Source organism: Anser brachyrhynchus (assembly GCF_964034855.1).
Source record: "Anser brachyrhynchus genome assembly, chromosome: 15".
Classification (NCBI taxonomy): Eukaryota; Metazoa; Chordata; class Aves; order Anseriformes; family Anatidae; genus Anser; species Anser brachyrhynchus.
This window is the reverse complement of record NC_137733.1, coordinates 10,294,316-10,321,463: the sequence shown is the minus strand read 5'-3', so window position 1 is coordinate 10,321,463 and position 27,148 is coordinate 10,294,316. Positions and strand designations below refer to the sequence as shown.

Below are 27,148 nucleotides of genomic sequence, written 5' to 3'. Positions count from 1 at the left end.
GGAGGGGAGGAGTGAAGCTGCAGCAGGCTGACAGCAGCACCACCACCACCTGTGCAGCGGTCAAGGTGCTGGACCTGCACTACTGCTGGTGACTTACCTGAGTGAAGGGCATCAAGCTGTATAACCAGCTAGAAACCATTAGTCTGGGGCTTATACCCAGAATACCTGAACATAAGAAACAAGTTTTTAGCATGTATTTTATTTTTTTTCTACATTAAGCATCACAGCAAGAACACAGCCATTCTCAACCATGTCATATGGTTACTTATTTCTAGCAACGACTTAATAAGAAAGAAATGTCTTAAAAAAAAATTGTTCAAGTAGTACACATGAGAAACAAGGAAGCTTTTTTTTTTTAAATCAGTTCTACCATACAAATATATATATATATATTTTAAATTTTTGGCAGAATTACAAATTGATCTTTTCATTAGTCAAAGCTAGAGCCTAACATGATGAACACAGAGCAAGAACAATTTTTTTTTTCCTTGTTCAGTAATTATAGTATTAGTTTAGTTTCAAACTAATAAAAGTAGTTCTGTGGATCAACAAATACAAAAACCAGGTAGATCAAAGAATATTGCACACATCCAAGCAGCACTTAAACACAACCCCACCACCACCATGAGGGATTACCACAATCTGTAAGAAAAGTAGTGCAACCAGAACTGCTTGAGTTTAAAAAAAAAAAAAAAAAAACACAAAACCAAAACTGAATTAAAAGAGGCAGTATGCCTTCACCACCCACCTTACTGCTTGGTTACAAGTGGTCCCTTACTTACCTGCCTCCTGCCAGCACAAACACGCAGCCAGCTCATGCTGCAGCGCTGCGTTACAGCACCTGCTCTATCACGAACTCCAGGCTCTGCTGGGGCAGGTAACAGGACACCACAGCGCACCGGCTCCAAAGCAGAACTGGATTTTTTTTTTTTAAGGTCTGACAGGGCGCTGCTCTGCGGAGCAGGCCGAGCTGGCCTCGTGCCTTCACGTCAGCCCAGCAGTCAGTTGATGGCACAGCTCTCTTGTGACAGTTTACAGCAGCTGGGCTAGGCCTTGTCCTACTCGTCCATGTTTGGAAAAGCGCAAGCTTCAGCATAAGAGCGAAATACGCGCTTCAACCATCAACACTGCTTGAGATCACTGCAGAGACAAGGCCACTGAGACCTCTGGTTTATTATACACAGTAAGAGAAAAGTACTGCAATCCACTGCTATATGAAAGTGGAATATATCGTGAATACTTGAAACCTGCATTTAAAAACCAAAAGCATACCTCTCTCTTTCCAGCTATGGTTATATGACATTGGTGTTAAGTTCCCGTGTCTGACAAGAAATACAAGATCCGTGTTCCTGAGACAAACTGTTCAGCGCATTGAGCACAACATCTGGCATGTGGTCTGTTATCATCTTGGGACTTATTAAAATGCTGCTGAAGACTGTTTCGTTTGACCAGCTTGCCGTGTATTTAATATCTGAAGAGCACAACCTGAAACACACAAAGACTGGACTGTCACGGGTGATGATGCCAAGCCGGGAAGAAGTCTCCTGAAGCTCTGAACAACCTGGAGATGGCTTAGGGAGCAACAAGACCCTCCTCACTGCAGGAAGGCAGGCTTCCAAAGAGCAACAGGGCTGGCCCTCGGGAAACAGATGGGAATACTACTATTGACCAGCCCTGAGGACAGAGCTAAGCCAAGCAATACAGTTTCTTTCACCATTAAGGCACAATCCCTGTTAAGGTGCAAACAAATAATCCTGCTCACAAAGAACAGAACACTGAGCAAAGAGCGAGGAGGGGTTAAGCAACACATTCATAGAGGTAACAGCGAATTTGGGGCATACAGTGGCATCAGTAGGAGGCCAGACACCAGATTTAATGCTGCCTATACTACCTACTTAGGATTTTATTTTACAGAACAGTACATGATGGGGCTCTCCTGTGCTAGTCTAGTTGAGAAAAAAACAAAAAACATGATTAACTGCTGTGCTGTGGAGTAAATGAAGGAGAAAAAAAGTGAACTCACTAAAGTAAAGCAGAACAGCAGCCATCAAGAAAATCTGCCAGGTCTCGGATGTTGAAGTATCTAACTTATAAAGCCAGTATTAAAATCTTTAAGCATTAAAGGTTATACGAAACTTAAATAAAATACTTATTAATCTACTGAATGGGAGGAAAAAAAAATTCCCCATCCCTTTTCTTCCCTCTTTTGGGAAGTTAGAGAACTGTAAGTTAGAGATTTTTTTTTAGTGCTCTGTAAGATGGTCTTGTGCTTTACAGATGCTGTTATTCCTGCTTCAGAATGAAAGGGGATAGAAGCAGCAGTAATAAGCAGGGAGGTGCAGAACAAGGAAATGAACAAAACCACCACAAAAGCTGGCTAACGTGTAATAACCAAACACGGTTGTTGGAGATGCAGATGAGAAGCTGAACTGGAAATGTACTTTGAAAGTGAGAAACAGCTTAAAGTAGATTTTAGGAAGACAGCACAGTGAATATTAATGAACATATACATATATGAATAAATATAATGAACATATAATAACAAATACCATTATTGAATGAACATATATTAATATATATAAAAATAGATAATTAATATTTAATAATGAATGTAATGAATCCCATTATTCCACTTACCTCTTAGAGCTGGATTCTTCTACAATATGGATAATCTTCCCTGGAAGATACAGATGAGGGTACTGTGGCGGTGAATGTAAGTGTGATTCACCATCAAGGGCATTGTACGAAGGGGACCGATGAACCATTAAACTCTCCTCAGCTAGAAGAGGCTGGGTCAGGGCATCTTGGTTTCTACCATCCAGCTCCGTTGGGAAGTTATCTGGATCTCCTCCAAACACTTCGTACCAACACCCACGCAACAAAATCTGGTACTGAATTCAGAAAGAAAAACAGCTGAACTGAGGCTTGGTGTCTCTTTGAATAACTTATTCTACTTGTGTGCTTGCATGCACATGATCTGAAACTACAATTAAAGATTAAAAATGACTGCATGCACACGCTCCCCAAAACTTTCTTGTTCGGTAAAATCTCCTTACTGAATTTTCCCCACAGTAATATGTATTCCACCAGTACCCAGCCCAAGACAACAGTAACGCTGTGTAAAACATTACAATCTTTACCAGGGGGATTATTCTGTGTGGATTCTACTGTGCAGATTTAAGTCTTCTTGCACCTTTGTCTTCTAACTGTCCGTTAACTTATTCTATATTCGTGATGTCATCCAAATAGTGCATTACTTCTAATCCTGGGACTACAAGGAAATCTGGCGGACACAGCACGTTTAGCTTCACATATACAGAAATGGCTGTTCTAAATCCTTAAATCTCTCCTCCATAACTTCAGTGTCATTTTTCCTGACAACACTGTTCCACCACTTTCAAAACTGTGTTTCTAACCAACAGTAAAGAGGTAAGCAATTAACACCATAACGGAGAAATATTTGCCTTCCAAATTAATTCTGAAGGGAAAAATGTAAATAAAACCTCTAATTTCTTTACTTCCTGATGCTAAATGGTTATTAATGAAAGTAATCTTTTTTTTTGAATTATTTTTAATTAGTTTCCTTTAACAGCAAAGCTAGCAAACTGATCATTTCAGGTCTTGGATGTTCTACACTATTATCTTTCAGTTCTTGAACCTTGATGTCCAACACGACAGCCTTCTAGGATAAGAGACTATCACAAATGTCACTGAATTAAAAAGGCAATTTGTTTCAAGACACAACTGAACTCCCACCATTAAAACAAAAATACACACACCACCTGCCACTTCATTAAAGCTGGGGCTTAACACAGCTGACAATTCCACCGACTTTTAACCATGAACTGCTTTTAGTTACCTTAGGCCTGTTGCAGTTTGCCACAATTCTCACTATTCTCCTCTTTAAATCCTCCATGTTGGGCATGCTTAACCTGTTCAAACACATACAGAACAAAGTAAAGCCTCCTATTTTACGCAATCTAACTTATCTCTGAAAGAACACTTTAAAAATACTTCCATCTCACCTTGCAACAAGGTCCTTTCCAAGAATGACTGAGACAATGAAGTGCTTAGTGTAATCTGCAAGTGTTTTGCTAAAAGAAAAGACACGCTTTAGATACACTGAAGAGATATGCACAATTTAGTTTTATTGTGGTCACTGTCATTCAATAATAAAACCAGTATGTAGCAAGGTCAGCAGCATTTGCAGTCAGTTCTTCAGTAGGCCTTCAGACCCACTCGCACACAGAGCAATTTCGGTGCTGATTGTAACACTACAAGAGCATTTTATTCCTGAAACATTTATACATTCCCCCAAGAACTCAACTGTAACTAAGAATGGAGCAAATATAATTCTACTGGAGAATGTACAGAAAAACTTAATACAGTCAAGCTCATAGTCATCATCTAACATATCTGTCAACTATCTTGAAGTTCTTGACATCTTAGATACAGAACCAAATAAGAGAAGTCTCGCACTTACCTTAAAAGTCCTCCTGGAGGAGAAAAGGCGTAACATTTTAATGTTGGGAAAGAGTTCCTTAGCATGATTGCCAATATAGAAGCTGTTCCACCACCCAAACTGTGACCAACTATCACAAGTTTGTACTCCTACAGACAGAAAAAGAAGACTGAAACATAGACACAGAAAATGCTTGGTGTAACTTCTCTGGCAAACCAAGTCATTTGGAGGGCAACTTACTGGAGCAATTGTGAAAGCTTGGTTTAAAATTCCATCATTTATTAGCTTTTGATAGATGTAATTTGCAGCTTGAGTTATTCCCTGCAAGACAGCATTTAAAGTTAGAAGGGTAATATTTAATCTGAAGTGTGATACATGTGTACTTTAAAAACAATGCTATACTAAAACAACTTTCTGTTTGCAAAACCAACCTTCTCTTTTAACATGCTCCTGACAGCGAACTGTAACTAAGTGGTCTTGGGCAGAATGGCTAAAAAGCTTTCAGAATACTTAGTAAGGGCATGAGGTTGGTCAACAGGATTACAAGTTCTACCTTGCAGTGCCAGAGACAGTATTTGATGCAACAAGCAAGCCACTGAAATAATTTGTGCAATTCATCTCATTAGGAGAACGCTCTTCGAGTTTAACTACAGGATCCCAAGTATTTCGTTTTCCTACTGCAGAGATAAATTCTAAACAGCCACAGACTGCACACACCTTATGTACAAAGCCGTTCTCTAGAACGTCCTCCAGTGTCAAGTCTTCACAGTCTGCTGACAGATCAGTGAGAATGTCCTGTAAACAAAGCGGCTTTTGTCAGACCTCTCTGCAGGGCTTCACGGCTCACGGGTCACACTGTACTGCTTAACTTTCTCACAGGAACAATCACCACACCGACTTCCCAGTTTGTAAGCAGCCAAACACAACTGACACCAAAACAACACCCAGGCAATCATATACAGCAATCACGATTATGATTTCAGCAACTATTTCCAAGCTGTAAACACATGTTGCGAATGCACCCTCACTCACAGTAAAAAAGAATGACCACTGTCCTCCCTCCACACTCCTTTCCAGAGGCACGGGGAAAATCACCCACAAGGACAGGAGCGTTTACACCTTAAGCCTGGAAGACCCATACATTTGAGTGGGTTGTTTTTAAACGTGCCACTGTAAAACAATTTCCTCTAGATCCTAGGAGTTCACCCAGTTCTATAAAGCCAATTACACATATCAGATGGATGATACCTCAAAAGACAAGGTTCCTCTCACAGCAACCACAATAGCTTCTTTTTTGTGATCCAAAGCAACAAAAAATGGAATCTCATAGATCTGGAGGGAAAAACTGTATTCAGTAAACATACCAACTTTTTTTTTTTTTTTTTTTTTATAAAAGTAAGCATTTGTTCTCACCTTTTGAAAGCTCCCTTATTGAACTCTTTATTATATTATGGAAAGAAGCTGAATTGTTTTGTTATCAAATTATTAAGTGCCTTTATTGCAATACTGAGACAGATTTATGTCAATGGTTTTGTGACTGTTCCCTTACACTGAAAAAAAAAGAACTGAAGAACATGTTTCAGGGCCTGTTTTAATTTGGTTTTGCATCTTGTGCTTTATAAATGTTGAAGGCAAACTAGAAACTTCACCCCCTGCTTTCACTGATTTAATCATTAACCTTTTTTTGGTGAATGCCTGTCCAGATTGTTTACCTTGTTATGAAAACTGATATGAATGAAGTCTCTGTACTGCAGTCCTGTTATTTTTAGGATGGATCCAAAGTGAAAGTTATGACGATCACTGCCCGTTATATCAGAATCTGTTGGTCTACTTCCGCAACTAACAAACACAGAAGAGAAAAACTTTCATGGTCAAATTTTTTAGGTTTCCTTTCAGGAATCAAATTCATTACATTTGCAGAATGATTTCTGCCAGGAATCAAAAGCTCTCTCTCTCTTTTTTTTTTCCCCAGTACTACTATTAGTCTGTACAAGATATTACCTCTGCCCACAAATCTGGTTTTGCCCGAGCAGCATGCCATACATTTTCAGCTAAAGGACTGGCAAACACACCATTGTTACAGGACTACCAGCAGAGCAAACAAGGCAGTAAGAATAGAATTCTTAAGACTAGGGGCCAATGACAGAAAATAGAAACAAGCAAAAAGGGAATTTCAAACAAATTCTCTGCAGCAGGCTTCTCTGATGTTTTATCCATTGTATTACGTGATTTTTTTCCAAGGGATTTATATTTCAGAAGATTAAACAATTTCATGTTACTAATTAATAAAACCATGGTTGCAGTCATAAACCTCAGTGGTCAATTAACTATGCGGTAATCCCACGTAGTATTATGCATTTATGCATACTTCAACACTGACTGTAAAAGATTTTCTGAGTAAAGGGGTCAGAGGGAATAAAATGGAAGCTAGAGGTACAGGAACTTTCCCTAATTCCTTTTCGGATTGGGAAAACTGCTGATACATTTATTTCTACACATACTTACCCAACAGACAGCTCTATAAAGCCTCATTTTAAAACATGGTTTAACTCTAATACTTCTTCGGTTTAATTCCAATCAGCTCCAATTCCATTGTCATTTTGCTAAATTATTTTTATCTCCATCACAAACTATTCTTAAGAAACAAAAGCTAACCTGGTTCTGAGGGCGGAGAGATGTTGAATTTTTTTTTCTATTGAATTTATGAAGGATAACTCTACCAGTCAGGCTCATCTACTCCCATGAGTGATATAATCTAATGAAACAAAGAACCTGCTATTGAAACTATTTTGTTTCTGCTAACACTAGTTAAATAAAAGAAAGCTATATGCTTTTACGGAATGTTACGTGTTCGTGATCCAACCTACCAGTCACCATTGAGCTTACAGAGCGCAGTAAATGGGTTGGTGTATATGTAGTAGGGCCAGCCATAAGCAGCTGCAGCAAACAGCATATAGTGAGCAGCATTCTCCAGCTCAATGTCCAAACCATCAGTCTGCGAGGACATGGGGAAAGAAAGAGGAGGGAGAGGAAGAAGGGTGTGTTAGGTAAGCCCAGAATAAAACCTCAGCACAGACTACTGAAAATTAAGGCATGATGAAATACTTCCCAAAACGAATACCGCAGGGTCTAAAAGGAACATAGAATAGCCACTCGTATTCCAGGAAAATAATCTCTGTTTATTTACACAGCTATAGAGCTCAAGAATCTTGAAAATCTCTCTCTCATTGAATTATTTTTCTTCCAATACTTATACACCGATAAGCTCAATGCTGATAAGCTCAAAGGAATGGCTGAAGAGCCTATAGCAGGTCTCTCTGGAATGGATGTTTTAAGCATGACTCCACCCTGCCTGGTTTCAAAAGTAACTTGATAGGAATGCTTTGGTTGAAGTAGAATTATACACTTCAGTGTAACGTAGACTAAAAGAAGATAAAATAATTTACAAAGATGTTTTACCGTAGCAAAAATCACTTAGCAAACTGTAACCCATCATCTTCACACATTTAAAGAATGCTGGGTTTCCTTCTTATCTGCTCTGGCCATTTGTATCAGACAGAATTTAGACAGACCACAATACTAAAAGACTACTAAACAATTTTCTCTCTGTTCCTCTTCGCTCACGTCTCTTCAACAATGACCTTAAACGATTCTTTTTTGTACTTAATTCCCTCCGTTCATACATTCCGTGGAACAGAAGCACTATTACTGTAAGTGAATACACGTTGAGAGCTGGAATTTTCAAAGAGCCAAGACAACTTATATCCCTTTTCAAGATAAATATCGCAGGAACATAAATTAGGTACCTTTGAAAACTCCTACTCTTAGCGTCTTCAAAAGCTGTGTCAGTTTGGATTCATAATCAATTTCTAATCACTCATTTTTAAGTTGTATTTATGCAAAAACCAGACAAATGTTTTGACTGCAAATTCATCATGATGTTTTCACTGTGTTTATTAACAAGTTGAATTGTGAATTTTTATAGCAGTGTTTAATTTTGTCAAAAAAAAAAAAAGGTGGTACCAGGTGCTACAACAATCCTATCTTACCACAAGAGATGATGGAGAATGACAGAGGACTTCTTCAGGCTCTTTTGGACAACTTTCCATTTTATCTTGCTCTTGATGGAGTAGAATCAGACCAGCTGCTATGTCACTTGGCACCAGATCAGTGTCCTGTTCAAAGAAATGAAAGAATGCTTAAAACCATCCCATACCTCAATCTGTCAAAACAATTTCATAAGAAAAAGCACGAGGCATTCTATTCTCTTCAGTTTATATAAAAACTAACTATCCTCTCCCTACCTTTAGTACAAAATGAATGTTTTCTTCAGTAAGACTGATGATGACTTTACACACAATTTTTATAATTCAACAACATAACCTACAGAGGACTTGCTCAGCCAGATTACAAATAATGATCCAGACGTTACTGACCATTCTATGCCCCTACACAAATGTTTCTCTATACAGCTATTCCTACTCATTGAATACTGAGAACAAGAAAGACGGATTTTACATGGGAGAGGACTGAACGGCTTTTACTCAATTACCTGGCACAGTAATCTCTCCGTAAGACTCACACCCTTTGCCCTACAAACCACGGGGTGTGCTGTAGCTGTAAATCAGCCTGCACTAGTACCGCTTAATAAACAAGAACTACTCGTCTTGAAATCATGAACACAGCTCAGAGTCCACACTCAATCACGGCTGAGCAGTAGGTGACATAAATTTGAGCTAAAATACTATGTCTGCATAGTCTTGCAGAGTCTACATTCTCTGTTTCCAAAAAGCAACTTCCTGCATGTGCACAGCCTAGTCTCGTGTCTGCTCAGAAGTCATTCAGACCAGGAAGACTGCCGTAACATACTGCGGGGCTCTTTTGTTTAAATAGTCAGAAAGTAGTCTGACTTTTTGCTATGGTTATGACTCCTTACTTGCAGTCAGGAGGCAAAACGCCTGGATCTTCACATACTGAGGAAAAGAAAATCGCTCTTGTTCTCCTGACTAGATACCTAAAGAGAAAATACTGTTTTCTCACAGCCCTTACACTTGTGATAGGAGAGACAAATCAGAGTTGTATACACTGCGTGAGAATCACCTTTAAATTTGCAATTAGCATATTCAAAACCTGATTTCAGGCAGAGACCTCTGGCCGAACAAAGGCACATGTAGCAACATCTGGAAATTCAGAGTTAGTCAAGAAAGAACACTAAAAAAGCTTTCCATCTTACTGAAAAGTAGTTGCGGAAAAGCTCTGCGATACTTGTAAAAGCCACTCGATGGTCATCATCTTGCACAATACAACAACACATTAACCTGATTCGTTTTTCCCAGACTCTGGTGGCAGTATTCTTCACATTAAATAGCAATTGCCCTGACTGGCTGCTTTCCAAGTTCCGATTCACACCATCAGTGAGGTAAAACGTCTTTTTTCCTCCAAGTGGATCAAAGACGATTAGCACTCCGATGATGGTAAAGATGATGATAACCCAGCTGCAAAACAGAAGGAAGCAGGACGAAAGGGCCATGAAACCAGGTATTTCTGACACATATGCAAGAAAATAGAACTATAGGTCTTGAAAGACAGAAAACAAAGTTAGGCACGAAATACCACACAAACACAATCTGTTACTGTCAGAAAGGTGCACGTGTTGTTGTCGAGCTTTCAGTCCACTAGGTGTAAGGACAAGGCTGTTGGCTCATTTCACCAGGGCACCAAACTCAGAATCACAGCCCTTCTCGCTTTGGAAATAGAAACGCTGGTACACAAAGGCTTCATTTTTCACTACCAGTTAAGCGATCTAATCACTCCTCTCTTCACCTTTATCTGGTTTTCTACATTCCCATCTATCCTTCTTACCCTTTCTGATCGTCACCTCCTTTCTTTCACCCTCGAATGCACTCTTGCAAGGCAGGAAACTCAAGCCTGTTATTTAAGGAAAGGCATGAACTCAGTCTGCTTGTCTAGACTAAAAAACTTCTCTCCATTCACAAAGAAAATGTGAAAAAAACAAAATAATTCATAAGAAATATAAAAGCCCTCATCTACCAGTAAAGCGTTCACTGAACACATACAAAACAAGTAGAAGCACTATTTTCTGTTTCACGTGAACTGTCAAACTTAATTTGTGGGTGGCAGAGTGGAGGGCACCTTTACCTTGCAATAACTGTCCCCAGGACGGCATTTATCACAGTCTTCTCGCACTGCAAGCTGCTGTCTGACACCCACACAGCTCCTACAATAGCCCAGATGAATTCAGGCAAATAGAGAAGTAGGCGAGTATAAAGTAGCTTGGGAAGTGATTTTCTTGGGCCTGGATTAGAAATTGTTCCTGAAAAAAAGGGGGAGAATTTAGAACAAGAACAGCTTACGAATGCATCTTAAGTACATAAAATCCTACATAAATAACTTTCTGAGCTGTACAGGAAGTAAGAAACTTAATTGAAACTACGAATTATTTCAAACTAATGGAAAGCTATCAGTGAGGCTGAGAAAAGAAAATTTTCCACTTGAATAATTTAAATACTCTTCTAATTAGAGTGTGTTGTGAGAACCAATATATTAGAAATTGAGAGGTCTCCTCTATCATTCCAGAGACCACAGATTTCCAGATTTCAGATTAATCTTCGTGGCATTACTTTGTAAGGAGGTGCCTCACCAAGAAAAAAGTACTTTTCTAGCATTTTTTAAATCCAAAATGAAGCATTTCTACAAATGACTAGAAGTTGCACTAGTTTAGAAGTTCTGTTTAGCTATGTCAACTAGTTTTAGAAGTTCTGTTTAGCCGTGCACTTCAAGCTTTAACTCCTGTTCTACTTAACGTTATTTGCTGGGTTAATTTTATTACAACACTTATAGGGATCACTTTCCTATGTATTTTTTTCCACAAGCAATCCATTGCAGCTAATGAACTTTTGCAAGATGTGACTAAATATGCCTACGCAAGGCAAAGTTTACATCATACTTCAGGTAAGGAATTGATTGGGATAAATTCCCACAAACTCCTGTCAGAGACACTGAGCAGCATTCCATCCAGCTCTGGGGCCCCCAGCAAAGGAACGATGTGGACCTGTGAGAGCGGGTCCGAAGAAGGGTTGTGAGGATGATAAAGGGGCTGGAGCACCTCTCCTGTGACGGCAGGCTGAGGGAGTTGGGGGTGTTCAGCCTGAAGAGGAGAAGGCTCTGGGCTGACATTACTGCAGCTTTTCAATACTTAAAGAGGGCTTATAAAAAAGATGGAGAACAACTGTTTACACAGGCAGACAGTGATAGGACAAGTAGGGATAGTTTTAAACTAAAATAGGGGAGATTTAGATTCGAGGTTGGGAGGAAATTCTTCACTCAGAGGGTGGTGAGGCACTGGCACAGGCTGCCCAGAGAGGCTGCGGATGCCCCATCCCTGGAGGTGTTCGAGGCCAGGCTGGATGCAATTTGGGCAACCCGGTCTGGTGGGTGGCAGGGTGTGCAACTGGATGGGCTTTAAGGTCCCTTCCAACCCAACCATTCTATGGTTCCACGGTTCTAGGTCACGTGCTAACAGTGAATGTAGAAGAGATTTTTAAAATGCTCTGGTGGCAATGAACATATCATTGTTAGCCATACCAAATTATTGTGCCCATTAATTATTTTAGATTTCTGACTAACAGAATAAATACTATTAACAAATATATATATTTGCTAGCATTATATTAACGTATATATTAATGCTGACAGTTATTTAAGTTTGACTACCATTAAAGTACTTAATTTTTTTTTTTTCCTAAAATTTCCTAAAATTTTTTCCTAAAATATCAACACTAGAAGAACGCATACATATTCAAATTTTACTAGATATATATATAAGACATTGTTATTAACTCTTTACCTTGCATACTGACATACACAAGAGCAGATAATGCACATATTATAGCAGCGAGAAGGACGAGGAGGACGAGCAGGTAGCTGTGCAGTAATCCTCCTCCGGGACAGTTGAACTGCCCTTTATGAACGGCGTAAAGCACGAGGATTCCGATCCACCTACGGAAGGTAAGATAAGGAAAGCTGTAGCTGGAAGGGAAAAGCGAGCGCCACGAAGCTTTCATCCCAGTGACAGCACAGAGTAACGGAAGGGAGTCGTTGTGCGGGGATCTGTGGGAGCTAACGAAGAACACGCGGCAACAATTACCGAAAGTCGGGCTGCACGGCGCCGACCCCGCCGGGAGCCGACCCGCACGGCGGTACGGCCGCTCTACACCTCGGGCAGCAGCCCGGCCCCTTCAGCCCGGCCCCTTCAGCCCGGCGCCGTGACCGGGCACCGCCGAGCGGGGCCGGCCCGGGGCGCACACACCCGGCGCTCACCCGAACGCGCTCCCCGCGCACCGCCCGCAGGCCGCAGCCCGCGGGGCACCGGGGGGCCGGTGCTGGAGCCTCACCACAGCACGCGGAGGGACAGCTCGAAGGCCCCCGGGAGGACGAAGTCGTCGCTGCCGATGGCCCAGCGCCGCCCGAACACCACCAGCCCCGGCATCCCGCCGCACGGCCCGGCCCCCTCGGCCCGGCCCCGCTCCCCTCAGGCAGCGCCCGCCCCGCCGAGGCGGTGCGTTCCCGGCCCGCGGCGTCATCACGCAGCACGCGGCGCACGCGCCCTTCCCGCCCTCGGCGCGCAGCTGGCGAGGGGGGGGAGCTGCGCTCTGCCCGCGCGCATGCGCTAAAGATGCCGGGACCGAGGCGCGTGCGCGGGGACCACTGCCCACCTCCCCCCCCCCCCCCCGCCCCGCCCCCCCCACCCCACGGAGCCGTGTGGCCGCGGCTGGGTTAGAGCCAGGCTGAGCAGAGAAATCCGTGCCCCTGGAGGGTTAGGAACGGTAACACCTCTAACCAGGGGAACAGTCGTGGTAAACTAAGAGAAGCCAAACAATTTCCTAAAGATGTCCTGAGCAAAACCATAAAAGAACCAAACCTTCATCTCCGAGCCCCGCTCGTCGCGTTACCCCAAATTCCTCCATTTTAAACCCTGTCACGCCAGGCTGAAGATGGAGCTCGTACAGAACAAACAGAACCAAGTCACCAATGCTCCATTCAGTGACAACACCTCTCAAATCCTTGAAGAAAAGTTTGTATCAATAAAGCAAACAATGACATCAAACAGCTTGTTCTTACCACAACTTTTCTTCCAGTCTCAGGCTAAAGAAAAATTTTAATCCAGGAGTTATAAAAGAAACGCTTTCACCATTTCATAAAGTGTTTATTGAGGATGGTAACACAGGATAAATCATGCAACAGCTCAGTAAAAAAAGGGAATCATTTAAAGGATAAAGAATGGTAACTGGTGCTGCTGATTTTGGAAAGTCTATAAAAAAAAAAGTAATTGTCCAAAAGTGACATCAAAAACCACTTGAAGCTGAACATGGATGTTGCTTATAAAGCATTCATTAAAAGGAAAATGTAGACATTGTTTAAAATGATCACCTACAGATTACTGTAATCAACAACTTACAAGTCTCCCATTTCTATGGCTGCAATGGTGTAGCAGGGCTGTACATCCAAGATAATTAACCTTCTTTTCCGGAACAAAGAATACAGTTACAAACATTTGTCACTAAGCAACAGAACCACAACTCCCACCCTTCACAACCTGCACTGCCAAGTGCTGTCACTGTTGGGATCACCTTCCCAAACATCATGGCAGAACAGGAAAGGGCGCATTCTTGTGGCCACAAGAGATTTCCTGACTGTCCTCTTGCCATCAGCCTGTTTTAGAAGGGGGACAACTACAGAACGTGACTGTTCCCCTTCTGGCACCAACATACATTTTAAATAAGGAACTCCACGTCAGCAGATGGCACAAAGACTGGGCACCAGCACATCACATCAAACATTGGTGGTTTCAGATTTAAGTTGACATATATTCACCTTTTGGAAAAAATAAATATAGTGGAATGAAAATTGAATCAAAGGGAAAGAACAGATGACTACCATCCATCAAGGATGCACATATTTGTGCACTGAAAAAAAAAAAGAAAAAAAATCAGTCATTTCAAAGAAATTCTTGAAAATTAAAAAAAAAAGTTTGCACTTTTTCCTGGTCATAAACAATCTCACAAAAATCTCACTTTTGGAACTATTCCAATTGAAACCATACACTGAATTTATTAATACAGTATAAGTTTCTTTATGTAAAAAATCTTTATACATAGTAATAAAAAAGATAAAGGCAAGATGCATCAAACAGAAATCTGCTGGTTGTTTTTCCTCCGTTCTTACAGAGCCGCTGATGACTACCTGCACTATAAAGAGCTGTGTTTCTGACTTTCTGTCTCAAGCATCTTCACCTTTGCTTGTGATAAGGATTGTTCTGTCCAAGCATCCAAAAGGACAGATGCTGGTGATGTTTTTTTTGGCACTTACGCTGGCAAACTGAGCTTCTTTCCCTTGAGTACTGTAAGGAAAAATATGAAAGAAAACAGTTAGCAATACAAAGCACACAACTGTCAAAACTTCAAAGGGACCAAAACCTATTGTAGAGTCACTTTGTTACAGAAGGGATGCACTGCCATCAGCTCTCCCCAACTTCCCTCTCTATTGAATACAGACGAGTAAAACTACAGTGAAGTAACAATTCCAGCTCTGCCCTCTTGTGACACCCTGGTATCCTTACTTTTCAGCCTCATCCGACTTATTAGCCTGTGATTGTGGTTTCTTACAGTTTTGCCTAACACAGCCACATTCGCATAGTTTTGTGGTTATATGATGGATGCTGGAATACCAGTAAGAGCAGAATTACTAATAGATCCAGCAGGAACAACGGCTTCTATGCTTAGTGTATTCATAAACAACCAAAATCCTTTGGACTCCTCAGGTATTTAGAACAGAGAAAGTTGTCTCTAAGTGTAGAACCTAAACTAAAAGTAGTTTGATAGTAAAAACATAAGAATCATGCTTGTTGACAGAAGAAAACTGCAACGTGTATTTAGCCATACTCATTTTCATAATTGCCAATTAAGTTTATCAGATCATTTATACATTCACAATTTTATCTGTACTCAAAACAGTCCTCAAAAATGCCCCAAACCAGCAGAAAGTGTACTTGATTAAAGCTATCGAGGAGATTACAGTGATAACTTGCACACAGAATTAACAACTTCATAATGTCTATACAGTAGATCCTTATGAATCTGTTAATTGCTACATTCTACCACCTGAAGCTACGAGTTATTCCAATACTCACCTTTTGTAACATACAAATAGAAGAAGTCACAGTACAGAACGGTCTGGACCACACCAGCAACAACAGCTATGAGGTCAAAAAATCCCTCAAAATAGTAGCGCCAAATCCAGTTGACTAAGTACAAGGCACGGTACAGACCCAAGAAGAAAAGATAGTGAGTAGTGATGGTCTCTGCTTCCCCAGTTTTGCTGATCATAAAAAGCTGAGGGAGAATAGCAACTGATTCAAGATAGATGGAGAAAGTCCACAATATCTGAAAAGAAACAACACAGGTTATTCAGCTGTCTTACTGATAACAGAAGCAGAGAAAGCATTTGAATTGCCTTGAATTTTCACTCTGTATCAATGTTAGCAACAGATACAGTATTTTGGCAAACCATGGTTGGTACAGGAAAAGCTAAGTCAGCCCTGGGATGGCACAAGGAAACAACTTTTCACAGACAAGACTCTCCAAATCAGCTGTCTGGTGAGCTTGCCAATACAGGTTTACTCATGAGGAAACTTGGCACGCATCTATCAGCTCAGGATACACAATGCCATGAAACATGGTGTATAGAGCTGATGCTCTGAAAAGCTGCACGGAAGATGAAGTCCTTTATCTTTCATGTTTTTCAAACTTTTTCAATCAGTTGGTTTAAAGAACAAGTTAACAGAACAAAGTTTAAAACAAAATCTCAAAATATGGCAATTAAAATTATTTTACTAATTATATCATGTAACTCCAATGAATATAAAAAAGGCCTGCCCACTCAATATAAGCATCTAAAGTTATCTTTATTTAGTGTAAAGATGTACCTGTTTGAACTCTGATTACATTTTACACATATTTAGTTCTGATAGGGAAACACAGCTACATTTAACAAGTATAATTTCTTTTGTTTTCAGCAGGTGGCACCAACTACTCACAAGTTGCATTCTGGGGTATTTCTTCAGCAAACATAACAAAAGGAGGGTTTCTTTTGAATTAATGTGACAATCAGAGTGCACTGGGAAAGAAAACAGCCTTCCGCTTAACAGAACACTCAATGTTAATTAATAATGCTAGGCTCCTGAAGTGCCTTCAATTTGCAGAGCCATCTATAACATAAAGATGCATTACAGAAACAGGATTAGCCCGAACCTACTAAACACAGCCGTCTTTCTAAACATTCCATATTAAGCTACAGAATGTTTACCTTCATGTACTACATATTTTAGAGGAAAAGAGTGTAGCTTCCTGCCATAACCAACTCACCTCCAGAGGAGAGAAGTCATGATTGACAAGAAACGAGAGGCCGCCGACAGGAACTATCAGAAACTCCACCCTGAATGTATCATGGTTTCCATCATAGGTGGCCTTAAATTTCATGTAGATCAGGTACACGGTGGCATACGAGCAAGCAATGTAGATAAGCTAAAGAATAATAAAGAAAAAAAAAAACAACCCACAGAGGCTGCAGGATTACACCAAACTCACTGAGCAAAGACATTCCCAGACACTAAAAGGAGTAAGCTCTGCCTTTTTTAGCTGTTTGTATACTGTTTGTTTACATGCCTCTGCAAATTCATGCTACCTGGTGGCATTTAGCTTTTCTCAGCAGAGTAATAATTCAAAACCAACGACCCAATGATGTTTTCAAATGTCACCTTGCCTCTGGCTGAAGTGATTGTCAGAAGTTTCTTCAAAGACTCTTCCCTGCGTAGACAGAAGTACAGAACAGACTGGAGGTGGAAGACTACTTCTGCAACTGCAGAGCCCAAAACATTTGAATGAAAAATGTACATGCGTATACATACAATAATTATGGGAGAGGTCTTTTTGAATTCAAAAAGCCTGGGGGCAGTATGGCTCATGTGACAATTAAAAATGTATTGAACAAGCCCCACGCAGACCCATCCATTTAATGTCTAACAAATTAGCTGATTTGATTCAGACCTTTAAACATCTCTTAAATCAGAAGAGTGGCCAGTGTCTTCCACCAACCTACAGGCCATAAAACTTAAAGCCAGAAGACTGCCAGAAGCATTGAACCTGAGTTCAGTTTTAATTTCAGTTCATCTCTAACCTTACTACTTCTAACTGTTATGGCACAGTAGACTTCATACCTGTTCCCTGGGGAATGGGTAAATAGCTGTATTTTACAGATGAATAACAGAGTCATCGAGAGAATACATGACTTTCTGAAGGTCAATCTGCCACCATCAGGACACAGCTCACAGTGTACTGAAGAAAACATGGTACCATAGACTAGACTGGACAATTAATTTAGCATCTGCCTCAGTTTCATCAGAAAGATTAAATATTTCAAACAATTTATTACATTAAACATAGGTTCTTCACAACTGAGAATTAACAAATTTAAAACAAAAACCGCTGTTTGCAGATTCTGTTCATCACTAAAAGCAGTGCTCACAAATACAAAATACCACAAATAAAATGTTAGGGAGCTCAGAATCCAAAGACTTATTGCACTAGCACCCTGACTAGCCATAGATAAAGGGCCATGTGACAAGATATTAGATTTAAGGAATGCCTACTGCAGCTGTAAGCTAATCATAATTGGTACGGTCACAGAAGGCACTAAGGGATGTGAATGAACCCCAACTCCTTACTGGAAGTTTCTTCATGAGAATTAGTGTATTTGGGGCAATCAAAAAGTTTTTATTTTCATTTTCAAAGATACCAAAATAAAAGAAATGCATCCAATACTCAGATACAGGTGCTATGCAAAAATCAACTGTAAGATGCATAATGCTAAAAATCACAAAATTCAAGTCTACAGATCAGTAAGAAAGGTACTTAGTGCCAATTTGCATATTTATATATATACACACACACACTCCTGGAACACAGGAGAAATACATATTTTCTTAAATATCTGATGGTTGCTGCCAGACGAGTACATCTCAATTTGGCACCTACAGTTTAATTTATACATCTTTTTAAAAAAATGAAGTAAATCCTAACTCTGTAGAAACTAACAGCTTTTTTTTTGGCCACTGATTACAGCACCTTCCTCTGACTAGAAAACTTATCTAGCAATGCTCTGGGTCAGCTTATTTGTATAGCATCTCCTGTTCCCTACCACAACTTTGTAACGTTACATAATTCTGAATATGCGCAGAGAAGAAGGTGTGCTAAGGGCACTCAAGCAGCTTTGTCTTGGCACTACAACGGGCTGAAAAGCCGGTTAGATCTAACAAAGTGTGTTTAAGTAGGAATCTTTGAAACTTTAACTGTAGTTATATATAAGCCTATAACTACAGGCTTTCATTTTACACGTTAGTACTGGATCTGAATGGAGGACCACTCTCTCCTTGCTGGAAAGATAAGTTAGTTCAGTATGCAAGTGAGTATCGTGTGTGATTTCCCACATTCATTCATTTTCTGGGTACAAGGGCTGTAGAAGACACTTGGCCATGACTCTGAATCACGCTCCTTTAGGGCATCCAACACTAGCTTTCAATAGTCTTAGAAATCCCCCACGAAAAACAGCTTGTGTTTCAAGGAAGTTGTACTTAATCCACAGCTCTTCATCTAGAATGTTGATGTTAAAACATAATCATACACATATTTGACTTGTTAGAAGACAGCAGCCTGAGCAGGTTTAAGATCTAAAATTTTATTTTACAGTATTATTCCCTTAATTCTTCAGTACTTTTCGTGTTACTGACTGCCTAGTCTTTCCTCTTGGCAAAGTTATGTTCTTGTCTGAGCTAAAATTGAAAGGCATTAAGAAACCCAAGAATAAAGGCACTGGATTAAGAAGGTGCCTGCTCCAGTGCCACAAATGCCAAACAAGCTGCACTCCTCTAGTCTGATGCTTTATTTTCTTGTACTCATCATCATAAACAGCACAAACAAACAGAACTAACAAAAACAAATTTGAGCTCACTAACATTCAGTGGACAAACAAAAGGGGTATAATCAGACGGAAGCTATGCTCCTAAAGCACTCTCCTGAAAACTTCTGATCAGCCTCGGACAAGACATCAGCTGCAATTCTGGCTACAGAATACTATGAATACCAATTTACCTTGTAGCGTGCAAAAAGCCATTTTTCTTAAGCTCTACTCTCCCATGTGAGAAACACAATTTATGTGAAACATTTTTTGCCACAGGCTTTTATTTCCAATAACCAAACTGGCATTTGTTCTACGTGTCACAGTACCCCTTACAAACAGTTTTTAGATAATTGCACATAGAGTGTAGAAAGAGTAGGGTTTTAAGTCCATTTTCCATGTTCTTTATCCAAAGCCCTTCCAGAATTTGTTCTGCACTAACTGTGCAGTGGGCCAATTAAAGAGGCCTTGATTAATGAAATTATGCACTCTGCATGCAACAACACTAGCTTTTCTAACTCTTCAGTATACTCTACCTTCATAGATGTGTTATACAATGAAATGAATGAAGTGAAGAGGTCCAGATAACGGGTAGTGAAGACCAGTGCAAACAGAAGCTGGCTTTTCCCAGAAATACCTAAAGCAATAAAGGAAATAATTAATTATTCAAAAAGCGATGATGTTCTTTAAAACACTTGATGCCAAGGCTGAGAAAGAATATACCCCTTACTTCTGTGCAAGTTGATTACAAAATGAGGACAAAAACTAGGCTTACAGAAGTACGCTGCACAATCAGCACAGTAAGTTAGATAGCTGTATCTCAGCAGTGTGAACGTACACTACCTACACATTGCTGTGCTGGAAAAGGCGCAAGCACTACTTAGAAGTCACTCACAGTAGTTAGTATAATCTCCAAAAATACCACCTATGAGCTATCTGTTCTGCATTATCATTATCAAGGCTGCATTAGCTTTCAAGTGTCGGTGTTGTCATGCACTACCTTTAGATGAATACCTGGAAAGGTGTAAGGGCAATAGCTACTACAGATCCAGAGATAATCAGAAAATGTGCTAGCACCAATTACATGATTTTAAAGGAATTAATTGATTTTAAGACTCAAGTAAATTCTATTACGAAACTTACGGAACAAATGGTGAAAAATAATTCTATCAGTCAAAAAGAGATGTTACTACGTGATACTATTTACGAAAACAGAGTAGTGAGCTAAAGTAACAGACATCTACATAGAATCTTCAAAGTAACTTTCAACTTTAGGCCAAAGCTCAGACATCAAAACCTTTGTTCTTTGGCCACCAGAGTTTCCAAAGGCAGATATACCACTAACTACAGCATCCACTGGTGAAACACTGCATTAAAGCTTTGCACAGTCACTAAAAGCTTCTGAAGATTCAAGTGAAGCATCACGCCGTACCACTGATGTGGCAGTGTTACAGCAGGGGCACAAAACCACCAAGCCTTTATCTTGTTATTACAATTATTCTTGTTTTCAGTCATCCAGTGGGAAAATAGCTTAATTTGTTTAGCTAAGCATGCAAACATTGTTCAGAAAACAAGATGGGAAATTATTCGCTAGAAAAGGGTTACGATGCAAGGCTGAAAATCCTCGTCCCTTTACACCAGCACTCTGACAACAGCTTTCATTAACAGTGCCATAAACCAATTAGAAGGCAGGCTGTGTGCTATGGTTATTGAACTCCTTTTCTATTTAGGCTTAGGAAACACCGCACTGCCCCAAACGAAGGGACTTTACGTTCACAGATGAAGCACAGGAATGGCTGAAATTATAACAATTAGAAGGTTTTTGTTTGCAACATTTGTACCTGAGACGTTAGCCGTTCAGGTAAACCTAAGGCGGTAGCTAGAGAACAGCCCAACTGTCAATTACCAAGCGTAGTACAGCAAACGGTGAGTGCCTCAAAACTTTGTTATGCAGACTGTAAAACTGCAAGGCAAAAGCCCCATTTAAAAAACTAAACAAAGACACAGCTTTCCAAAGTTAACAGAAAAGTACACTTGACGCTCCTCAGACCCAGCTGCAGCCCTGCCCTGCAGTCTGAGCCTGCAGACACAGAAAGCCACGTGGATCACAGCGCGGCATCACGCCACTGCGCGTAACGATGCTCGGCTACTTCGTGTGCTACGTTCTTTCAGTAAAGAATTGCAAACAGCAAGAAGAAAAGCATATTAAATACATGAATTATTGATCAATGGTTTATTATAGTCAAAAGTTCAAGTTCCTGAAACACATCTTAAAGCCAAGGCTAAACTAATTTTCAAGTTAAGTTGGCTAGACTAGGCAAGGTTCAAAGTTTAAACCAAAGGCCTGCGGGGAGCCAGGCAAACTGGGAGAAAGCTAAGATCTACTCTCTAGCAGAACTGCAGGGAGGACACCGGCACAAACTCTGCTGAAAGGACTTGATGCACTTCTAGATGTTAGGAAAGGTATCAGTACACCTGCACAGCGCTGCCCAGGGCTCGTGGCTGTCATCTGGGACAGAGCAGCCACGTCGCTGTCATTCTGCTCCTCCTCCCTCACACATTACTTAGCTCTTCAGCTAAACATACACACTTTTATTTCTTCATCTTCCAAAGCTCTGGGCTCAGATTTTCAGGAGTCAAACCTCTCATTTGTGTTTCACCCTCACGCAAGGAAAAGCTCCTTCAACTTCTGCTTGGCTAAAAGCAAGAGGATGAGATTCTTCCAAAGCTCTGCTGATTTTCACAGACAAGGAGGACAGCGGCGCTGAAACTGGAATACTTTCTCATCAACCACAGTTGCTGTTGTGATTTCGGTGGTGTGACAGACTGCACAGCAGAGGCGTTCAGGCAGCCTGGCTATGAAGTCTGTGCACCACTTACCTGACTGAGCATGAGCTGCACATCACAGCTGTGAGATCTGCAGAAAGCCAGTCTGTACACAGTCATGGAATCTCACAGACTTTTTGTAGAATTTAATAAAAAATAGTTTGTTTAGCATGAAGTCCACATCAGTCACAGAACCACAACTTCTCTGGTTCTGCTAATGAAATGCTGACATAAAAAAAAATCAACCTAACTCTAAACTCAAATTTATTAACTAAAAGGCAAAGTGTTCCTTCAAAAAGAGAAATGAAATTCCAAACCTACCTAAAGCAGTGTTTTCTGAGAAAACACAGAAATTGGCAACAACCAATGTCAATGCACTTTCTAAAGTCTTCAACACAGTATACAGTCTGGTCCATAGTGGGTGAGACAGCTACATTACCTAGCAAAAGTGTTACACACTCACTACCTATGCTTTTTTTTTTTTTTTTAAAAAAAAAGAAGAGAATATTCAGCATATAATTTGACAGCCTCACAACTGCAGGTCACCTTTAACATTTGACAAATGACACTGAGAAAAGCAAATCAATTTTCAGGTAGTAATTCACAGCGCAAACAATCTAATTTGACTTGGAATGGATTAGAAAATACAGTCTGAACATGACAATGTCTGAAAGCAGAGGATTCTTCAAGTCTCATGAATTTCCTAATCATGACAGGAGAGTCAATAACAGAGTTACCTGCAGCATTCTCCACAGCTCCTGGTAATTATTTCTGAGCTGTTATTTGGAGTGGCGAACATTTTTTCAAATTCTAAATGTGGAAACTCAAATAACCACTCATGCAAAAAATTGTTGCCCTGCCAGCACTGAAATCACGACTTGATTTGCTTTCATTTGCTTTTCCTTGTTATCTTTTTAGCATATTGACTAAATTAGGAAAAAAAAGAAATAGATTAAGCTCGTCAAACACTGAAAACGCAGACTGTTTCATAACGCAAATTATCCTGGCCTCATCAGTTTTCTTCAATTAGAGGACTCGCTTCTTAGGGAAGGGAACAGGGACTGACACATCTTTTCAGAAAGCAGGAGCTCGCAGCAGAGGTACATGGGCTGCCTCCCGCTCAGCTCCAGCGGCTTTTACAGGCCTCCTAGCTCCTCCTGGAACAAAGGCCTCAGACACACACAGATGCAACTAGATGAGAGGAGTCGGCACCATGTGGTTTGCCAGCTCTTCATGGATCACAGCCTGCAGTTCAGCAATCATTTAGAAGCCTCTATTTATTTTCTAAGCTTCTACTGCTTCAGAAGCACACAGTTAAACCAGCTGCTGGTTTGCTCGGTTTCCTTAGTCACCAACAACCATAGGGCATACATTTATTTAATTTATAATCTGCTCTGCTGACCATGCAATGTAAAGGAATCGCATGAAGCCCTCTAATAACAGCATCAAGCAGCTGCTGAACAGTTACTGGCAACTAGTTAGGGGTTATTGTCGTGAACTTTATAAACGTATTTTATATGGATTTGTATTTATGAAACTTTTATCCTCAGAAACTGCAACTGACAACAACAAACCAGTACAGGAAGGAGCCCCCCAAAACAGAACCCCATGCTCCTCAGGGGCACTGTTCTCCTAGCCAACTCATTAGGCCTACTGACACGAATACTGGAGGTACAATGAATCTGGACTTACTCCTAAAGACACAGGCAGAAATAGAAGACACCATGAAACAATCCCACTCAAAAAGTATTTCAGCCTTTTGCTGAGGAAAATGAACGAAGCAGGCTTTTCAACTGAACGAGTGCATGCAGGTACGCTTGTGTTGGAGGATGCTGGCTGATTTGGCGATGGGAAGAGCTGAGGGTGATACAGGCCCCTTTACTTCTCTCTGTTGCAGAAGGCAGTACCAAAAATGACTGCTATGATTCTTCTTCCCTACAAGTAAAATCCTAATAGCAGAGATCCTCAGTCATAACTGACCCAAGGAAAACAACAGATCACTTTTTAAACAGAAAGATGGGACTGGGTTATGCTGTACTACGCTGTGTAAATAATCTCGTGTACAAAGGTCACTTAAGAATCTCCTGGATAAAATGCTACCAGAATTTTAGTCTTGCACCAAAACTTCTCATTGTTCTTCTTCAGACAGTAAGACATGATTATTTTTCAGTTCGTTAACTCTTTAGTCATTTGTAGCCTTGATAGCGTTTCTCAAGTATGACGGAGGAGGAGAGAACTCCAGAGAAGAGTTGGGGGCCAGATCCTCTCCTGACAGACCTAGACAGAAAGCCTGATCCACCAGAGCCCGAGCCAGGAACGTTCATTTAGGGAAGAGCTCTTGGGCTCCCTGGCCTCAGAAATGACAGTTCTGCACTATCACTGTATGTAAACTGGGAAGTCATTTACTTGACACCTTCACGCATAAAGAAACGACTGTTCTAAACCAAAGTCCTTCATTTACTAGGGTTTTTCTTTTGCGCTACCAAGTGATTTGCAAAAAGCAACCTGACCTGAAAACATAGAGAACCTGTACTTCCTCTTACCTGTAAGCTGAATGAGATTTAATTTCCCCATTCTCAGTTCTTTCAGGTTGCAGCCTAAACTAATTCCTCATGTCCTTAACCAAATACTTCACAGATGCATCTGCTCCAGAGCGTACTTGCACGTTATTCCACGTCAACACACGGCCAACCGATCTGAGGCATAATCACTCTTCCTAGCAGCTTCCTAGCACTTCTAGGCCTGCCAGCCTGATCCACCTAACCCACGCATGGTGCAGAAATGCCCCTTCGGAGCCAAGCTCCTGGCTGTGTGCTGGCTGGAGCCGTGCAGCGGTGCAGAGACCTGCCTGCGACTCCCCCCGAGGCCGCAGCAACCCCGGCAAGCAGGCAGAGGGCACGGGGCGGTTAAGGGAGGCCGAGGCCGAGGCCGGCCCTCCCTAGCCATGCCGGAGGCCGGGGCGCTGCTCGGTGGCCGCGGGGCTTCTCCCGGCCCCGAGCCCGGAGGGCGGCCGAGCCCCGGGGCCTCCCCGCCCCACCTTCCGCGGTGCCACGTCAGAGCAGGCCGACGAAGGCTGCCGGCCCCGGCCCGGCCTCGCTCCCTTCCAGCCGGCAGCACCGAGGCTGCAGAAGGCGGCGGCACGGCCCGGAGGGCGAACGGGCTCGTACCGGGGGTGGGAGCAGAGGGAAACAAAGGGGAGAAGGGAGCGGGGCGAGCCCGCCGGGAGCGCTGAGCAGCTCAGGGGGAAGGGAGGGAGGGAAAGTTCAGGAGCTGCAGCCTGCGAGCCAGCCGCTCCCATCACCACGTCGCCTGCAGAGCGGCGCTGCCAGCGACGGGCGTGCGAGCCCCGGGCCCGGCGCCCCCCCCCCCGGCCCCATTCATTCGGCAGCGGCGGGGGCACGGGGCTGCCCGCCGGGACCGGCCGAGGCGGCGCTGCCGGGGGTTAATGCACGAAGAAAAGGCGGCCGTTGAGGCCGCGGAGGAAGGACAACCGCCGCGGCGCCCGCCCGGGGGTGCTCCCCGCTGCCGGGTGCGGGGGACCGAGGGGGGGCGCTGAGGGGAGCGATCGCCCCTCAGCACCCGCCCGGCCTCCACCGGGGGGCCTTGAGGGGGCGCCTCAGGCAGGCGCAACCCCCCCCCACGACACCACCCCCGGCTGCTTTACCGCCGGCCGTCCCCTCCCTCAGGCAACGGGCGGCCCCTGAGGGGTTCCCCCTCAGCCGCCGCCGCCCGGGTCCCGCCGCCCTCCCTCCGGGGCCTGCCTCCCCCACACGCACCGGCGCAGGAGCGGCTCTTCCAGATCTTGAGCAGCAGGATGATGATGGCCGCCAGGTGGGACAAGTCCCCGGTGAGGCGGAAGATGTTCATGGCGGCGGAGCGGCGAGACGAGAAGGAGGAAGAGGAGGAGGAGGAGGCGCAGCCCGGGAGCCGGGGAGCGAAGATGGCGCAAGCTCAGCGGGCACCGAGCGACGTGGCCCGGGGACGTGGCCAGGCAGCGCCGCGCCCGCTGCACCCTGGGAAACGGGCGGGAGCGGCGCCGCCTCCCCCGGCCCGGCCCAGGCCCCGGGGCCGCCCTCAGCCCTCTGACGGGGGAGCCCCCGATCCTTTTTGTTTTGAGCTTTGTAGATGAGTGGATTTGAGGTTTTTCATCAGGCAGGAGCGGTATCGGGGCTGATGGCGCTCCCACAGCAAGCATGGTAGTGATAGCTGTAGTCGTAGTAGTAGGTCTTGGAGCTAATCTTCCAAGAAAAAAAATTCAAATAAATTGTTCCTAGCACCAGTAATGTTTCTGTAAGTTAGCATGCTGCACCTTTGCAGCCCAGAATCCCTGAACTTGAAGGAGGGCACCACTCTTAACAGTTGTCCAGTGTCCAGTCCAAAGAGTATCCCCTCTAATAACTCTCCACTGTTGTCTGTTATTTTTTCTTGCAAAGAAGCTAGGTATAGCTTTTCATTCCTGTGGGGACAGGAAGGGGATTTCCAATGATTGTGAAAAACACATACCAAAAGTTACCCTATCTAGACAGAGGTACTTTACTTTTTATAGCATCCCTGAAGAGTAAGTTATTTCTTAAAAATCTCATTTGACATTATCACACACGGTGTAGCATAAGAACCATGCTGTATAAAGTCCACAGAAAATTTCCCTCAGAACAGCATATATAGTTTGAAAACTTTATCTCATGACTAGGATAAGACAGGGAGATCACTTACCAATTTCCATCACAGGCAAAGCACTCAACTTAGGGAAAGTTAATTTAATGTATTGCCTGTTCTTCTCCCTTCCCTCTTTTTCCCAGGCTCAACTTGACTCCCCCAAAACTTGGACAC

The 27,148-nt window shown here is 42.4% G+C and overlaps 2 protein-coding genes across 2 annotated transcripts; both read right to left on the bottom strand.

Annotated features, from left to right (window-relative positions):
- Nucleotides 1–183: 183 nt before the first annotated feature.
- Nucleotides 184–13,066, bottom strand: DAGLB (diacylglycerol lipase beta). The gene is made up of 15 exons (XM_080556627.1): nt 12,877–13,066; nt 12,330–12,481; nt 10,622–10,796; nt 9,696–9,957; nt 8,512–8,637; nt 7,330–7,457; nt 6,175–6,301; nt 5,711–5,794; nt 5,180–5,257; nt 4,703–4,783; nt 4,484–4,611; nt 4,026–4,094; nt 3,860–3,932; nt 2,638–2,891; nt 184–1,485 (listed from the first exon to the last, which is right to left on the bottom strand). Exons 1-15 carry the CDS (start codon nt 12,969–12,971, stop codon nt 1,293–1,295), a joined length of 2,025 nt encoding a protein of 674 aa, XP_080412753.1. The 5' UTR covers nt 12,972–13,066; the 3' UTR covers nt 184–1,292.
- A 601-nt stretch (nt 13,067–13,667) lies between these two features.
- On the bottom strand, nt 13,668–26,335 carry KDELR2 (KDEL endoplasmic reticulum protein retention receptor 2). Its single transcript, XM_080556666.1, has 5 exons — nt 26,095–26,335; nt 20,029–20,129; nt 16,906–17,064; nt 15,672–15,924; nt 13,668–14,882 (listed from the first exon to the last, which is right to left on the bottom strand). Exons 1-5 carry the CDS (start codon nt 26,183–26,185, stop codon nt 14,848–14,850), a joined length of 639 nt encoding a protein of 212 aa, XP_080412792.1. The 5' UTR covers nt 26,186–26,335; the 3' UTR covers nt 13,668–14,847.
- Nucleotides 26,336–27,148: the final 813 nt, after the last annotated feature.

What these genes read in the sequence shown, in the direction of transcription:
- DAGLB (XM_080556627.1), bottom strand. Translation starts at nt 12,971, where the DNA reads ATGCCGGGGCTGGTGGTGTTCGGGCGGCGCTGGGCCATCGGCAGCGAC. An exon ending in CTGGGGACAGTTATTGCAAG is followed by an intron (nt 9,958 to 10,621) that starts GTAAAGGTGCCC and finishes TCTGTTTTGCAG; the next exon opens with CTGGGTTATCATCATCTTTA. An exon ending in AGAACGGCTTTGTACATAAG is followed by an intron (nt 4,784 to 5,179) that starts GTGTGTGCAGTC and finishes GCTGTCTTGCAG; the next exon opens with GGAATAACTCAAGCTGCAAA.
- KDELR2 (XM_080556666.1), bottom strand. Translation starts at nt 26,185, where the DNA reads ATGAACATCTTCCGCCTCACCGGGGACTTGTCCCACCTGGCGGCCATC. An exon ending in GAAGAGCCGCTCCTGCGCCG is followed by an intron (nt 20,130 to 26,094) that starts GTGCGTGTGGGG and finishes TTATTGCTTTAG; the next exon opens with GTATTTCTGGGAAAAGCCAG. An exon ending in TGTATAACACATCTATGAAG is followed by an intron (nt 17,065 to 20,028) that starts GTAGAGTATACT and finishes ATTATTCTTTAG; the next exon opens with CTTATCTACATTGCTTGCTC.